The following is an 18,628-nucleotide window of genomic DNA, read 5'->3' as shown; positions in this document are numbered from 1 at the left end:
CCACACTGGTCACAGCTGTACGGTTCTCTCCAGTGTGAATACGTAGGTGTTTCTTTAGGGCACATGATGTAAAGAACGCTTTCCCACACTGTCCACAGCTGTGAGGTTTCTCTCCGGTGTGAATAGGTAAGTGTTGTTTTAGGGTACCTGCCTGAGTGAAACCTTTCCCACACTGTTCACACCGGTACGGTTTCTCTCCAGTGTGAATACGGCTGTGTACCAAAAGCTCACGTGATTTAGCGAAACTTCTCCCACACTGCCCACAGCTGTACGGTTTCTCTCCAGTGTGAATACGTAGGTGTTTCTTTAGGGCACATGATGTAAAGAACGCTTTCCCACACTGCCCACAGCTGTAAGGTTTCTCTCCACTGTGACTAGGTAAGTGTTGTTTTAGGGTACCTGCCTGAGTGAAACCTTTCCCACACTGTTCACACCGGTACGGTTTCTCTCCAGTGTGAACACGTTTATGTGCTTTTAGGTGATCTGAGCGAAAGAAACATCTCCCACACTGGTCACAGCTGTATGGTTTCTCTCCAGTGTGAACACGTCTGTGGATTTTTAGTTCACCTGATGTAGTGAACGCTTTCCCGCATTGGTCACAGCTGTAAGGTTTCTCACCAGTGTGAATAAGTAGGTGATGTTTTAGGATACGTAACGCAGTGAACGCTTTCCCGCATTGGTCACAGCTGTAAGGTTTCTCTCCAGTGTGAGTACGTAGGTGATTTTTTAAGGTACCTAATGCAGTGAACGCTTTCCCACACTGGTCACAGCTGTAAGGTTTCTCTCCAGTGTGAATACGTAGGTGATTTTTTAAGGTACCTAATGCAGTGAACGCTTTTCCACACTGGTCACAGCTGTACGGTTTCTCTCCCATGTGAACTCTCTGATGACTCTTTAAATGTCCAGATGTTGTGAAGGATTTATCACAGTGGTGACAGCAGTGACGGAGTCCCTCGCGTCCTCTCCGTTTCTATAGCAACAGAGAGAGAAAGACAGTAAGTGAGATGTCATGGTGGAGCGAGCTACCTAGAAGCAGCTGACTAATGAGACCAGTGTAAACCTGTATCCATCACACCGAAGGTCATTCATGCACGATTTTACAAAGATAAAGTTGTTGTTATTCAGCACTGTTAAATGTTGTTTACAAGTAAATGTGAGAACCGCTGTATTGTTCTGGGTAAGAAATAAGAGACAGAGTTTATGAATGTTGTCTTTTTGGGGTTTTTGTTTTCTTACGTGTTCCATGCTACTTCAGACATGAATAAATCGTTCAGTTCAACTATATTGTAAGACTCAGGGACCCTTAGAAAAACACTGAAGCTGCAGCAGCCTTGAGCCGGCCGCGTTGAATATTCTGGAGCTCTGCAGCTGTGAATTTGCTACGTGGTTCTGACGCCGCATGAAGGTGTTATATGTCACTTCCTGTGTCCCCTATGTGGAGCTACATAGCACTTGCCGCTATGAATATAAATCGGTATTGGCGTGTAGATGTCTACGGGGTGGGAGAGTTATCAAGCACGTAAAGTTTTGTTCAGATGTGAGCATGTACACTGAAGTTACAACAACTTTCTGTGTCATGGCGAAGAGTTGATCTTTGACGCCACGCCACGGACACGCCCATTGACGAAAACTCAGATAGCACTAACTTTTCATCTTCAATGCCTTTAAAAGGCACAGCAGAAATTTGAAGTCAGTCGGACTAAATGCCTAGGAGGAGTTCATTAAAGTACGGAGAGTGTAAATCATCCTAAAATGGCTGTAAAATTCAAAATGGTTGACTTCCTGTTGAGTTTAGGATATGGGTTCTTGAGGCTTTTTTGTGTGTCTTCATAAGATACATGTCCCCAGAAATTGCGCTTACTTTGCACAGTTCATGCTCGGGTCCTAATAAAGCTCGTTAAAACATCCAGTTCCTCCGACGCAGGCGTGATGACTCCAGCTGATCAGGTCTTGTCGGCTGGAAATTTTTTTTATAGCGTTTGACAATCCTAAAGTGATACGTCACGATATCCATCTAATACAAAATGCCTGTGAAAAAGTTTACTATTTATTTGCTGCAAATCCAAATTGCTGTGTAACACTTAAGTCTAATCTGTACATCACATTATATTAATAACTGTTCAGTGACGCAGCATGGTGCAACCCTATCTCTTCCTGTATTTTTAGGCCACTGGAAACATTGGGTTTGAGTTTTGTTTGTCAACCGACCAATCAGTCTGAATGTGGTGGGATATTAAGAGAAGTTTGACGCGTCCCTGTTTTGCTTCGTTGGCCTCGAATCCATGCTTCCCCATTTCTCTGTCGGCCAGTTGTTGGATACTGAGGTACATAGTTAGTTTTAGGGATGTGCAGTGTGGGTGCGGGGCAGGGCTGTGCTCCGGTTTGTAGGTGTGGCACTCTCACTAACCACTACATTCTTTAACAGGCTTATGCGCACACACATACAGACACATTCACCCACACAGTCTCACACAGACATAAACAAATTTAGGTTGTCCCTGGTAGAATTATTCCTGATGCTTTTCTTATTTAAATTAATTGCTTTTCTTATTTAAATTAATTGTTATTATTCCTGCTCTTGTGGCTGTGCTGTGTTGCTTATTTAGTGTGCGTGACTGTTTCTTGTTTCTTCTGTAGAACAACACGCTCCCCTTGTTCTGTTATAAATATTGTTACAAATTTTTGTATTTCTCAACTTGAACGAACAAATTATTATATATATATTATATATATTAGTAGACTCACAGTACCATTAGTTCCATTATAATCGAATCACAAAGTGCATTATTGCCCACAATAATCTTAATATGACCTTCTCTCCAAATTGTGCAGCCGTACTTAAATGCCTCCTTAGCGTCCGCATTATGTGCAGCTGCAAAGTTATTCCAACTTCAGCCTGGCTTGATGTTATGAGCCTTATCAAACTAAGTATGGCCTACTTGCCTCATACAGCACAGAGAGCTTCACGATGAGCAGTTTCATTAGAACTCATAATTACACTTTTTGGTAAATATACACTGCTCAAAAGAACATCTGATTTCCTACAGCAACAACAGATCTTCATTTGTGAGCTTAGCCCAACCCAGTTTAGCTTTGCAGGCACCATTACACTCATTGGTCAATCTCAGGAAAACAGCATAACAAATGGTACATGATCAGACATGGAAGCTTCACACATACAGGATTTTCATTTATCGAGAAACAGCACGGGCATCTGCAGTGCTAATAAAATGATCAAGCCCTGATGTTGTGTGCCATGCTTCACTTACAAGATGATATATGTAGCGGGGTTCTCTTCCAAAGGGAAAAACACAGGCATAGTCAAAAAATAGTGGCGTGATCACAACAATCGTGGGGTATAGGAGCAGCAAAACGTTATAAACTTGACAGGACAGAGGAAACTAATTCTGAAATAATTTAGACCCTCTGACTGTGTTGTCCTGTGTGGCTCCCTCAAAGTCTACTCAGCCTGGCCTTCCTGTATGGCAACTGAACATGAATAGGCCTACAGCACAGTTTGTGCATGTTTACTCTGTGCAAGTGGGTCACTGTCAGATGATGAGCCGTCAGATGCAGAATGAATCCAAGACACATCACTGTCCTCACCTCCCCACCATCAGGCTCTTGTTGCTGAGCGAGTCTGCATACCTGTGTAGAAGGTTTTGCAATAGCTACACAGGAGTGAGAAATTAATAGAGCGAAAATGAAAATGCTTTTAGGAAAAGACTGGGGGACTTGAATATTGTATGGGGAAAACTAGGTCTAGGCTACAATCAAAAAACAGCAGGTAAATTTTGCCCGTGGGGGTGGGGGCAGAAAATACAACTGGCCCCTTGTGGCGCCGGGCCCAGTCCAGCATTAGATCAACCTGTTGGAACAGCACCATCCCGGTACCAAAAAAAAAGTAGTCTAGGCTATAACCACTCTAACCCAGTATCGTGGCCAATTAAATATGATTAAAAAACAGAGAGTAGGATCCTTCACTCGTGTCATGAGTGTTGCATAAATTGTCCACCAGATCATAAATCCAGGGATGTAAATAAACTTGAGGTGGAGCAGTTACAGCAACACATAAACGCCTGTCAACCTGGACCCTGGTTGCTTTGAGTGGTTGAAAAGACTAGAAAGGCACTATATAAATACGGAGCATTTAAATAATTTTTAATATTTAATTCAAACATCTGAAAATAATGAATATAGGGGCCTCTTCTGTTCAGACAGCTTTCAGCAAGTCACCAGCAAGCATGAACATAAACTTATCTTAACTTACACAAAATATATCCAACTGGCTTAAAATCAGGTATCAAACACAATTGTTTAAGATATCAAATTTATTTAACTGAATTCGAACCTTGGTGATGTAACGGTATGTAATATGCTGTTAAAATGATTTGCCTCCTTGCGTCAAATAAGGTCCAAAAGTAACTGCAGCTCATGTTCGTTCCTGTCTCAGATCATTCAGAGAATAATAACGCAGGCAGACTGTTTGTCACTGTGATAAACTCACAACACACGAGGATGTGCAGATCAGGGGGTCTTTGTCTTAAAAAAACCTTATGCGGGTCGTGTCATAGATTTCCAACCAGATCACAAAGCTAAACCAGAAGGGATATAAAATAACTTGAAGTTACAGCAACTCCTGTCAATCTGGACCCTGACAGTCAACCAACCCAAAATCATCAAAGTGTTCATTTTCCAGAAAAGAAACAAAACCAGCTTCACAGCAATGTGTCAAACAAATCATTGAAATGTGAGGAAATTTTTGCTTGGCTGACAGGGCATAAAGGGGCTTTCTATGGTATCAATATAAACATTCAACCACCAGTTACAGCCTGCTGTAATAAAATATTCAGGTCAGTCATCAAACCCACTGCATTATATGGCAGCTACAGCTGCTTGATTATGGTAATGATCACAATCAGGATTGTTTTGGTCAAACTTGAGATCACTATTATTTAACAGGATTACTGATTGTCACACATTTTGATCAAGCTGTTGTGCAGGTTGTATTAGATTACCATTGAAAGCATGTAACTGATAAAATAAATAAATTGTTGTGTAACTTCAGAAACAGCTGAAGTAACTGCAGCTCATGTTCGTTCCTGTCTCAGGTCATTCAGAGAATAATAACGCAGGCAGACTGTTTGTCACTGTGATAAACTCACCAACACACGAGGAAATATAATGACTCTGCTTCACTTTTCACCAGAATTGTTTCTGCTGCGCGCTCCCGACACAACACGGGCTGCACCGCGCATGCGCCGCGCGGGAAAACTCACAGCACAAAGAAAAGAGAAACGCCATCTTGAAGAGAGGAAGCTGAAAGAAAACTCACAATGTTTCTTTCAGCTTCCTCTCTTCAAGATGAAAACAGGAATCACGGAGACACTTTGGAAATCAAACCACGTCAACACAAACCCTGGAGCGGGTTTTCAGGCTCTGATCTCTAACAACAGAATGAACGGATGATACACGGACCCTCGAGACTCTTCCTCGTGTCTTTAGTCTCGTGATGAAGTCATGAACACTGACCTGAACATCGGCGCTATCAGAGCACGAGGCTGCTGTTTGGCTCCTGCGGTCCGGGTTCTGGTTCTCCATCGTCCTGCAGGTCTCCGCTGTGACTGGTGGACCGTGTTGTCCTGGACTGAGTCTGGATTCTGGTCTCGGAGCTCTTCAGGCTGAGATACAGGAGCGCTGCGGGATCCCGCGGAGTGTTCTCGCGATGTCACGGCGTCTCGCCCCGCCCCTTAGTTACCGTTGCTCAGGCAGCAGATTCACAGCCTGTTTGAAACAAAGCAGCTTCTCTGTAGCTGCTGAAGTTGGTTCAGCGCGTCAGACTGCTGTGATGATTTTACTGAAGTCAGATTTGAATGATCTTTATTGTTTTTATACTCAGGTACAATGACGTGTCGTAATGCTTCTGTTAATGTAATTAAAATAAAACAAATAAATGACAGCAGAACTAGAAAACAGCTGTAAACTAAAAGTCCTGGACTTTGAAACAGATTAAAATAACACATTTACAGAGGTGAATGTTACATAATGAATCAACAGATGCTCAGTCTTTGTATTTCTAAATGGTGTCTGTGGTAGCAGTGTGTGTGCTTCATCTTTGTGAGGAAGAAGAGTCTTTGTTGGGCCTTGTTAACCAGCTGTGAGCTGTTGGAGGACCATGTCAGCTGTTTTCACACATTGACTCAGAGGAACTTTATGAAACTTTCCACTGCTTCTCCGTGTGTGTGAGGGGGAGGTGGACTCTCTGCTTTGTTCTCCTGAACTCAGCCATGATGTTCCACTTCACGCCTGCGGCCCGTCCCCTCATTGTCTCAAACCAGCCCAGCTCCTGTAAAGTGGTGTCGTCTGCCTGTGTGATTATGGGGTTGGGGGTGCAGTCGTGGGTGTAGAGGCTCAGCACGCTGCCCTGTGGGGTTCCTGTGTTTATGAGGGTGGAGGAGGTCTGCTTACCTATTCTGACCTGCTGTGGTCGGTCTGTCCTGTAGTACTAGAAAATGTTCCTATGGTATTCATGTTGTACGACCTTACAGTACATTTACATTTACTCATTTTGCAGATGCTTTTATCCAAAGCGACTTACATTTGAGGAACAACATACAAGCATCAACAGAGCATCAACTACAGATCTACAACTGACAATACATACTAGTAAGAGCAGCAATAAATACTAGTAAGAGCTCACAGTACATATCACATCAATGGGGTAGATACCTAGGGAAGGAAGTAAGAGTTAACAAAAAGTGCAATCAAAACAAAAAGTGCAATCAATACAAGATCATTGTAGGGGATAGAAGAAGAAGAGCACAGGAAGTGCATGTTAGAGGTGTTCTCGGAAGAGATGAGTTTTCAAGAGTTCCTTGAAGTTAGAGGGACGCCCCTGCTCTGATGGCGTATGGTAGCTCGTTCCACCATCGTGGTGTCACAGATGAGAGTAGCCAGGACTGGGATTGCTTTGTGTGAAGGGATGGCAGAGCCAGGCGGCGTTCGTTGGAGGAGCGTAGCGGCCAAGAAGGAACGTAAGTTTGTATCATGGAGTTTAGGTAGATGGGTGCAGACCCAGTAGTCACTCTGTATGCAGCATTAGTGACTTGAATCTGATTCTGGAGGCCACGGGGAGCCAGTGGAGTCATTGAGTAATGGAGTGACATGAGTCCTTTTGGGCTGATCAAAAACCAGACGCGCTGCTGCGTTCTGAACCATTTCTAAGGGTTTCACCGCACAAGCTGGAAGACCTGCTAGGAGGGCATTGCAATAGTCGATGCGAGAGATAACCATGGCCTGTACCAGAAGCTGGGTGGCGTACTGAGTGAGGTAGGAGCCTGATTTTCCTTATGTTGTATAGAGAAAAGCGGCATGACCAAGAGTCAGTAGCAACATGGTATGAAAAGGACAGCCGGTCATCAATCATGACACCCAAGTTTCTCACCACCTTGGTTGGAGTGATGGTTGAGGAGTCGATTTGTAGTTTGATGTTATGGTGGATAGATTGCTTGGCTGGAATGACCAATTACCTCACTGCTGCAAACTCTTATTTGCCCCACGATTCTTGTCCTGTGTTTAAGAGTACAACAGGAGTACAAGTACTCTGTTAAATGCTTTGGATTGCCCTCCAGATTAACAAGACAAAAGCTTGGTTTCAGTGGGTGAGACACACACCCAGTTGTTTGATCTCGCTCAGCCGGCCTTCAGAAGTGCAAAGAAATAGTCGATGCAAGAGAGAACCTGTGGTACACTATACCATAGATCTATCACACATTTACCACATAGTACATGTCCTATGGTACTGTAATAATAATAATCTTTATTTGTAGAGCACTTTTCAAAAACAAGAAAACATTGAAAAGACTAAAATACACAATTAGGATAAATATAAAATACGTAAAATAGAATGAAATAAAAGGGATAAAGTAAAATTCAAATAAGATCAGGAAAGCCGCGACCCTGTACGCAGGATAAGTGGTTGACGATGGATGGATGAAAGATCAGGAAAGGCTCTCCTATAAAAGTATGTTTTAAGAAGGGACTTTACTGAAGAGTTTACTGACTCATCCGACCTGATTTCCTCGGGCAGGCTGTTCCAGAGCCATACATTTACCACACAGTACATGTCCTATGTGGTATAGTACCAAAGAAAAGGATCAATGCTTCTGAGTAAATATTTATAGCTCAATTGTAAGTTATTATATTTTATTTTAGAGAACACATAACAGTGTCAATATCAGGGTAACATGTACATACAAAACACAATACTTAAGAATGTCTATATCCTGAAACTGAATTGTTGTTGAATTGTCAAGTTTTCCTTCTCATATAATTGTAAACATCCAACTAAAATATTTTACTATATAGATAAATGTCAAATGTCAAATAATTGTTGCAAAATCTCTCCTCATGGCGCAAACTGAAGCCAACCAGTGGAAACTCAGACTGATAAATAATTGTACTAATTTTCAAATTATTATTATTTTGATTGCTTGATATTTTAGTAAATGTTTTGTATTTAAATTTCACATTTGAAACTGATTTTTATTTATTTTATTTTATTAATAATTTTTTTGTCTATTAATATATATACAAACACATTACTGTTTCATTTATTTATTTTATTTAAATTTCAGACACACACACACGCGCTTACTGTTTTATTTATTTACTTTTATTTTTAATATTAATTTTTAGGGAATTTTTATATTTTATATATTTTTTATTTACACACAAACACAACTTTTACTGTTTTATTTACTTATTTACTTTAACAACTAAGTCCGTTATGTGGAGGCCCGTTAACGGACGTTACTGCTCTGCTAACGTTAGCTACAAGTAACGTTAATGTATCCAAGTGACTGAAACGTTTGCCAGACAGTCGTCAACCACATGTTATTTAAAGTCTGGAGCTGCTCCTTGATACCTGCGCTTTGGTCTGGTAAGTAAAAAAGTTTATCAGATGTCGGCTGTCTGTTGTCAGGTGCAGTAATATTAACAGAAAGGCTAACTGTAGTTAAGCTGGCTAACACTGAGGTAACGGTAACTTGTGCTGTAGTTATGTAAGCCCTATCTGTATAATGTGGAGACAGTCAAGCTCTGCGGTCAAGTCTGATAAGCTAAGTATTTGTAGTAAGATGTAACCTTACTCAGAAAGTCCTAACGTTACCGTTCAGCCCTTCTATTGCAGAGACTAACGTTAGTTGCCTCAAGCGGCTGTAACGTTATTTTTAAAGGAGTTTACTGTAGAGATTTTCCATTGTTGATGAATCTATTTTATCATGTGGTGTCATGACATGTGGACAGGTGAACTGTATTGTATGCAAGACGCGTTTCTGTTATTTAACGCGGCCTCACAGATATTAATGGGATGGACGTAATAACAGAAACACCTGTCCATGTGCTACACTTCAACAGCAGCACAACAAACTGCAGCTTCCAAAATGATCATACTTATTATTAGTAATTTTGCAAAACGCTGCACATTATCATTTGTATGAAGGAAGGATTTATGGCAGGAATGTTTGATTAGACTATTTTTTAACTACTGTAGATGTAATTATTAAACTGGTAACTAAGTCTTAGAAACATTCAGCTCTGCCCATATCTCGTGCTTGTGAGAGATATTTACCATTATTTTGTAACCTAATAAATAGATGGTGTTCTTGTATTGTGTGCCCTTTAAGGACTATAGAGAGTGCTGCTGAAGGAATTTCATCATGCCCATAATCACCTGACTGCAAGAGCAGCTACTGTACAGGTGAGTCAGATAAATTATAAAATATCATATTTGAAAAAAGCAGCATTTGATGATGATGTTGTTGACTGGACTTGTGGGAATTAATTATATTGTTTGTTATATCTGCTCCCACAGAATCAAAGTGATTACTGAGTGACATGACATTATCTAAAAATCTGCATATCTCAGCATCAGGGTTGGTATTGTTTTACTTTTAATTATTTCAGGGTATTTGGACTTTATGCTTTTTATACTGCACAGATTTGAAAGACTAGAGTTAAAGGCATTATAAGGACCATACAGGGATGTTTTGGCTTCATTATTAAAAGCAAGTTAAGGGTCTCTTCCTCCCTCAGCGGTACAGAATAAATAACCTGCCTGTGTGCATTGCTTCTATAGGAGCCAAAAGCATTTCCCAGTGTATGACACTTTAAAATGAAAAGAAGCAATTTACTACTGTCACAGATTTTGATACCTGAATTAACGGCATTGATCAAGAGATTGTGGAACTCTTTTTACTATAGACTGTGTGAAAGGCTGTTATTACCTTATTATAACGCCTTTATGGTCCTTGAGCCATTTATTACCTGACTGAAATCATAATCATAACACTGTGTCAATGCAGTAAAGTCTCACAGACAGGCAAGACAGCAGAGGCACTGCGAACATCCTAAGGATTTATGACCTCCAGGTGAGTTTAACTTTGCCATAGCCACGGTGTTCAGTCAACACAGATTGGGACAAATCTACTATTAACAGTGAAATTTCATTGTTATTGATGTGATGACTAGGAGAATAAAGCCAACTACTTTCCCAATTCAACCCAATTGACGGTTCAGTTCAGACCTTCCATGATCCCTCAATCATGACTGGACCAAAATAGTCACGTGACACGCAGCTGGAAGACAATGAAATTGGTCCAATGTGTAATATTTACAAAATATAGGCCTACAGCTTGCATTAACTTTAAATACAGTGTTTTTGACAAACTTTACTTCGGCCGACCAGGTATATTTGCACCTGCCAAAGTATATTTGGTGAAATAGTTGTGAGTGATCTCCCCAAGTTGACAGATACACTTGTAATGTTGTTTAGGTCGATCTATGATCTATATAAACTTATTTACATGTTCAGATTTGTTCAGAAAGTAATGTCTTGATGATAGTAAACCACTAAAACTATGCCTACTGAATCTGACAAATTCCTTGTTAAAAGACGTTTTAGTCGTTTGAGCTTACCAAGGTGTGCCTTACCTGAAAAATAAATTTCACTGTTACATATTTTGTTTATTTAATAAAACAAACTTGAATTGGAATATTGTAGTTGTATGGTCAAGTACCACAGAAGTACAACCGAGTGTATGGTAAAGTACCGCAGAGCCTGAGGTACAATCCTGTGGTAAACGTCCCAAAATAACATACAAACCTCTCGAGTACCACAGGAAGTTACTACAGGAACGTGTGGTATAGTACCACAGGAAACATGAGATACAAATACCACAGGAAATTTTTGTAAGGGTGTGAGGAAGCACAGGGAATAAGTAAGGGAGCAGAAATAATCTCAGTTTTGTTTTATTGAGAATACTGTTCAATTGATTGTGAAAAGCATCTGCAGGTTTCAGCAGAATCTCATGACGAGCGATGTTTGACCCAGATTTGATCTCTTTGTTTAGAAAGGCTGATGAGATGTGAGCTGGTCCGAGGTAAATGTCTGCATTTAACTCTAATTGTTTTTACAAGTTACTTTAACAACTTCAGAGCAAAGAAAACTAAACATCTGCTGCTTCTCTCGGCAGCTAAGAGAGTCCAAACACATCATTAACATCACAGTGAAGCTGTTTGTTCACTTAACGGGCCATCGTGTGTTTGTCCAGGTTGGCTCTTTATTCAAATGGAGATCAGCTGCTTGAAAAGGCAACTGATGCGCATTTTCACCTCTCTTCAGGTGATCAGCTTGAATAGGAGGCAGAGAGCTGAACATGTGGACATCAGCTGGCTATTCAGCTGCATTAATGAGCAGCCCAAACAGATGCAAACACAAAGCCACTGAAGGAAAACTGTGTGTTGTGAATGTAGCCTGCAAACCTCTTTAGTCTCCGTTAATACAGAAGAAATTAGAAATATAACAACAACATGTTGATTTGATGCTCACTTTATTAAGGTGAAATGTAAAATCAGTGTTTCTGCAGTTAAAATCTGTGAATAATATCTATTGACGACTAGACGGGCAGCAAACATTTTTGAAGCTCCAGCAGCTGCTGGAAGTCTGAGAGACAACTAGACAAAACCATGGCCTAAACACAGAACCAGGACTCTGCAGTGTGTTTCTGTGAAGGAAGCGCCGTCTCATGGTGACACCCTGCTGCTGAATGAAAGGGGCTCGAATGGACGAGTTTCCTGTGAATCTCCCAGCGGCTGGATAACAGCTGCAGCTCTCTGGATATTTGTGGCTCGTTCTAATGCGTGCAGTCAAACAAACTTTATTTCTACAGACACAGAGAAGTCAGCAGCCGAAGGAAATCCGAACCACTGACAGGAAGTTAAGAGTCAAGTTAAACCACATGTCAGAACTTTCTACAGCAGCAGGATTAACAGAGCCCAGACGTCCAGGCTAAAACAAGGTTGAATTTGGGCTGACAGTGAAAAGTTAATAGACGTCTAACCACAGACCAAATACACAGCTTTTGAATGACTACATATCTACATCTAATAGACAACAGAATAGTGGTTCAGAATAGAGATTGTTTTTACTCAAACATAACAGGTTCTCATAAATGGTAATCCGTCCAAACAAATTAAATATAAAGATTTTATTAAGAAAAAGGATTACAACATAGACAACTTAAGATAATACAACATGATGAAAATATCATTATAAATAAAATTACAAACAATTTTAACAACATGCGGTAATAAAAACATAAATAATGAGAAAATAAATTGGTTGGTTACATCCAAATCTAGATCTTCATCTAAGCTGCTGCTTGATGCAGGAAGAGCATCAGATGGGTCTCTGGGTTGGCGCCAGTCTCTCAGGTAAATGGGATCCACAACTGTTGAATTTGTAAGAATATAAATATAAGTAAACGTATAATTTACTATGTTCATTGTTTTCACATAAGACATGACTACTAATAACAAAAGATTTTAAATGAAAATATACAGTATTTCTAATTATCATTCTAATGAAGGTATAAAAAATCATTTAACGTTTTTTTCTTTTAATTTAAAAGCCTTTATTTATTAACTTACTGACCCATTTACCGCTATGGAAAATATAAAGATACTTGAACAGGACACATGTTTTAGCCATCATGTTGCATTAGAACAACCAAATAGAGAAAGCTGCTTTTATTCTTTGTGCTGTGAATGTAATGTGTTCTGTTCTGAATATTTATTGTTGTCTTTGCTGACTGAATGCTGGATAATTTGCAATAAACATTTAGTGTCAAAAGTCAAAAGCTCATATTTTCATATCATAATGATCTAACGTTAGTGAGTAAAATATATGTGTGGCTTTCATAACAACTTATAATGGGTAAGGTTGCACATGTTTCAACCTCCTTTGAATTCAAGAGTTTTTAAGGGCAGGTGGAAACCTGTTGGTATCATGTAGTTAACGTTCCAGTAACTTTAAGTTACACTTGCATGCAGCATGTTAAGCTAACCACAACATGCCTTACTCTACACCGTTACCCGCTGAAATGTCACGGTTCCTGTGCCACGAGTCTGACAGTGGCTGGGAGGAAGCTTTTGTGGAAGCAAGTGAAACAGAAAGCAAACAGCGTTCAGGAAATAAAACTGTGTGGAGCCAATAAAATATACTGTGAATACAGATATAAAATAAAGATTAAATATGTTTCACTACAATAACAAGAAAACATGAAGCTCACAGAAACAATATTTCATCCAGCATGGAGCTTCATTCTTGACTTTGGAGGCTTTTTTTCCTCAGAGGCTCTCTGGTGTCAGAGGTGAATCTCCTCCTCGGTCTTTCTCCAGTTCTGGATTCGTGCTCAGGGGCAGCTAACAGGAGCTACCTCAGGTCGGTCTGCACGACTGGTTGGGGACGTCTAACAGCAGGTAACCATGGAGTTTCACCAGGCCTCCAACGTGACAGATAAACTCCACTTATTATATTTACCATTATCACTAAAGGAGGCAGAATAATAACTAAACATTCAACACTCAGAGCAGGAGAGAGCGAGAGAGAAATAATTGATTTACAGAATTAAACTGACACAAAAAACATTTATTTTGATCATTCACTCACTTTAAAAAACAAAACGGGAACCATGCTGTGGTTCCAGCTTCTCAGTTATGAAGATTTGCTTATTTTCTTCGTCTTACTTGATGATAAACTGAACATTTTTTGTTGATCACATCACCTTGACTTTTGTCCACACTGATGGGAATGTTTATTTATGTTTATTTTATTTACAAAGAAATTAACTGAGAAATAACTTATTATTGGACAGTGACAAAATACTAAAAACATTGTTTTCAAGGAATAAAAACTAAACAACATGAAAAGGAGATGGTTCATAAACAAATAATCAGCTCATTGACCTAAAGAGGGTTGTGAAAAAAGTGGATCAGGAATCATTAAAACAGACTGAATCAGTAGGAACAGCCTGGCTCTCCATCCAGCAGAGGGGTGAGGGTGGGAGGTGTGGCCTCCAGGGGTGGGGAAAAATAATACAGTATAGTATCCCGTGTCAATGCTGTACTGATACATGGAGACCAAGTAATGATATTTTATTATATAAATTGCACATGAGAATTTAACTTTTTGGTACTATAATTGTCAGTCGTTTTTTTTCAGTCCACTAGATGGTGCTGTAGGAGTGTGGGATGATAATAAAATACCAAGAACATGAGGGTTCATCTCACAAGCCACCATCCAGAGAGACCATTAGCCAAGCACGGTAAAGCTAATGCTAAACTAGCTCCACGGAAAAATCAACCAACACTGGACACTGTTTGACAAAGCCACCGACCAATTCAGAGCGAGCAAAGAAAATAACCTATCACCTACTTGTGGTGCAAATACCTGCGTCCATACAACGTTCTGGAAAATGAGGGCTTTTGTTTCTTGCTAAAGACACTGGAACAGATTTGTTTCAGGGACACAGCCGTACTCAAGCTCTACAGAGAAGTGAAGCTTAAAGTTGAGGAAAGTTTGACACTCAGACTGCAGGCCTTAATGCTCAACTCCAATTTTTTTTGTTTGACAGTTCACATTATTGTTTAAATGTGGCCCATATCAGACAGATGCTGACAAAGTTTTCCTCTGAGGACTTAATTTAAAGTTGGAAAAAAGTTAATTACAATAGTTTAAACATACCTTTTAAGCTCACCAAAATCTACATTTAGACATTTTTAGAAGATAAGCTATTGATTTTAGTAGGAGAGGGATGTTAAAGTGAAATATTAATCTCTTGTACACTAATATTTAACTTAATTTCATGCTTTTGGAATTTTAAAAGAAGATATTCATCTTTAAATGTAAAAAGTCTGGCTGTGCTTATTGGGTACATTTCGGTACCCTTTAAGCACAGACCTGTTCCAAATAAGCTCACAAGAGTTTGTCTTATTGAAAACGATTGTTTATTTAACAAAAGACTTTGTAGGAATAATTGAAATAAGTTTTATGTGAAAGGTAAAAAGTCAATAACAAATACTAATTTAGTAGAATCAAGCAACAAGTGATTAAAATGGATTATTTCATTCAGATTGAAGGGACATTCAAGCGTTTTGTGTAGTAGGGGGGAGACCGGGGATGGTTGTGACATTTGACATTTCTGTCTGTAGGCTCAGTGTATGAATGTGTACGACTGGTGAATGCAGATTTAGTGTAAAAGCGCTTTGAGTGGTCGAAAAGACTAGAAAGGCGCTTTACAAGTTCGGAGCATTTACGGAGCATTTACATCTCAGATCTTTTAAGCCAGTGCGTTCAAAATGCGATACAAACTAGTTACATGCGTCTGTTATTAAATTGTGTTAAACTGTTATCTCTGCAACTCAGACAGAAAATTTATGGTTTATTCTCAAACACAAGGAGGAAAACAATTCACCTCATAGCCTGGGTTAGTGGTCCGAGGTGAGCCTGTGTGTGTGTGTGTGTGTGTATGTGTGTGTAGGGGTGACCCAAGCATCTTATTTAATGTCAGTCATAGTAGTGAGCATAATACTATTTAATAGATTCGGATCATTTGCCTGCACATACTGTTGCACCACGTGTAAGAGATCAGATCTGGTTAATCCCCTGCCACATTGGGAAAGAGCAGAAATTACATACATGTGCGAATAAACAGTTTTATCAGAGTACTTCCAGGATTCTCCAAGTTAAATTTAAGAATTTATAAGACCTTTTTTAATACCACCTTGGATGAAATTTAACTGCTGTATAAAAGAAAATCTGTATGAATTTAAACCTGAGAAATTATTATTAACGAAGTTACTTGAATGTAATAAAACATTTTATTATAATACATTCATATTTAATACACCACAGATGTTTGGGGTGTGTTTGTAATCTGATAATATAAAATGAATCAAGTAAGTCACTTTGTGTTGAAAAGTGGTGGGGACAGATTAGGGGTGTGATGATACACTTAGCTCACATGCACGATTCACAATATTGGGTTCATGAGAACCAAGACCAAAAGATATTAACACTATTTTGATTAAATATTCAATGCTAAAATATATAAATGGGGTGTCTGGGTGTCCTCATCTAGAACATTCAGGGGACCAGCTCTGGTGGACATTCCTGCAGTCAGCATCCCAATTGTGTGCTCCCTCAAAACTTGCGATATCTGTGGCATTGGGCTGTGTGATGAAACTGCACATTAGAGTGGCCTTTTTATTGTGGCCATCCTAAGGCACACCTATGCAATACCCATGCTTTTTGATCAGGCTTTTAATTTTCCTGTAACTTTTCCCCCCACATCTAAGACACAAGAAATACTATGCATATTTCTAAACATTAATCGCTTAATTATGCGATAAAATGTTAAACATACCCATAATTAAGGTTCAAACATCTAAAAATTATGAACACAGGGGCCTTATCTTCTGATCAAAGTTGAACAGCTGAACATAGGATACCCATATTTCAGTATTCAATTGTCCGATTGGCTTAAAATTACACGGGGTATCAAACACAAATTGTTTAAGGTAACAAATATGAATTTTTTTTTCTTTACGTAATTTGAATTTAATGACTACTTAATGAGCTTGATTATGCGATAAAAAGTTAAACTTACCCATAATAAAGGTTCAACCACCAGCAAGCACTAACATACGGATATCCATATCTCAGTATTCAATTGGCTTAAAATGACACAAGGTATGTAGTAACAAACACATACTTTAAGATGTCAAATATGACATAAGACTTTTTATTTTTTATTTTTTTTTATACATAATCTGAATTCAAAGTTGGTGATGTAATGGGTACATGAGCTTAATAGGTACGTTTATCCCATATTGTAGAATATCACAATATGTTTGACATGGCAATAGTATTGTGATCATTTCGTATCGTGGGTCTCTGGTGGTTCACAGCCCTAGTGGTCTCACTGCACAGCAGGATTTTGGGGAGAGGAGGGGCTGGTCAGTGTGCAGATGCAGTCAAAACAACATACATGCTGCTCAGAATATAAAGTTAACTGTTGTCCAGACCCTTTTTAATGGGGCACATGCCCAAGTAAAATGGTCTAGAACCCTTGATGTCATTTTTTTGGACTAGTAAGGCTCCAGCGGTCAAGTTAGTGTTAATCAGTGTTGGGGAAGTTACTTCCAAAATATAATACATTATAGATTACAGAGATGCTCTCAAATCTCTGAATCAAGTCTCAAGTCTCTCGTGGTTATTACGAATATTGTATCACCTGCTGCGTTCAATCCAGGTTGCTAATAAAACTGCATAGTTATAAGGAATTCTGTAACTGTTACAACCATGTAATGTGCAATGCAATTAATGTCAGCTTATAAACTAATGTAAGTCAACACACTCCCCAGACTCTCAAACCCAGTGTAAGTTATAACTACATAAAACTGTAGGTTACATGATCAACAATAAACCTATAACCTCTTTCCAGCCAGCGGTAATAATTTATGTGATGGCAGCCAGAGGGATGTAAATAATTACATTAATGAACTGCCACAAGTTTGGCAAGTAAACACACGCTTATCCAATATTCATAACAAATGACAGTCGGAGTTAACCTCTCATAGGTTGTAGATAAAGCAAGAAGCAAGCTAACGTTAGATGGCCAATGCTGAGAAACAGGTTTACTAACCTCAGGTTTCTAACCTATTTACGTTCAGCGCGTCTTTCTTTGGTCTTGTTTTATGAAGTTTTAAAGCCAAAGTTTATGATGAATGGCGGAGCAGCTGCCGGGTTGTCCTCTCCCACGTGTGGCCGCGCACAGCTGATCCTACGTGTTACGTAGGCAGGTTATAGGAAACGCAGGGAGGGGAATAACAGCAAGCTCATCAGACGTTTCCTAAAAATAAACATCGTTTGAGTCCGAGTCGAGTCTGAAGTCTTTTGAGGACACGTCTCAAGTAGAGTCTGAAGTCACTGTGTGTGTGCGCGACTTAAGTCGCACTCGAGTCCGAGTCCCCATCTCTGATAGATTACTAGTTACTGCCATTTGAAAGTAATTAGTTATATTACAATATTACTTTCTCTGAATTGTAATGCTTTACACTAACTTTGCGTTACTCTTGAGTTACTTTAATTGCTATTTAATGTGTGTATTATCCAGATAGTAAGATGTGACTGAATAGGTGGGTTTTCGTGATATGCAGAGTTATATCCGCAGATCGGGTGGCTCTTAGTCATAAAATAACCTGATAAGTAGCGGGTGGGTGGGGG

General features: G+C 39.4%; 2 protein-coding genes across 2 annotated transcripts in view; one reads left to right on the top strand and one right to left on the bottom strand.

Moving 5' to 3' along the window:
• The window catches only part of LOC119913340 (zinc finger protein 239-like), an 8,469-nt gene extending 2,498 nt beyond the window's left edge, over positions 1–5,971 (bottom strand). Inside the window, exons 1-2 of the mRNA XM_038732748.1 lie at positions 5,533–5,971; positions 22–970 (exon numbers count right to left, since the gene is read on the bottom strand). Coding sequence (XP_038588676.1) covers positions 22–970; positions 5,533–5,601 — 1,018 coding nt within the window. The 5' untranslated portion in view covers positions 5,602–5,971. The remainder of the gene's footprint in view (positions 1–21; positions 971–5,532) is intronic.
• The window catches only part of LOC119912601 (zinc finger protein 2-like), a 746,717-nt gene that overhangs the window by 288,472 nt on the left and 439,617 nt on the right, over positions 1–18,628 (top strand). The gene's annotated exons all lie outside the window — the stretch shown is intronic.

Source organism: Micropterus salmoides, unplaced genomic scaffold (genome assembly GCF_014851395.1).
Source record: "Micropterus salmoides isolate LMB-PRFRI ecotype aquatic unplaced genomic scaffold, ASM1485139v1 Ms_hic_scaffold_2, whole genome shotgun sequence".
In the NCBI taxonomy this organism is placed as follows: Eukaryota; Metazoa; Chordata; class Actinopteri; order Centrarchiformes; family Centrarchidae; genus Micropterus; species Micropterus salmoides.
The sequence above is the reverse complement of the archived record's forward strand: the minus strand, read 5'-3'. Positions and strand labels throughout refer to the sequence as shown.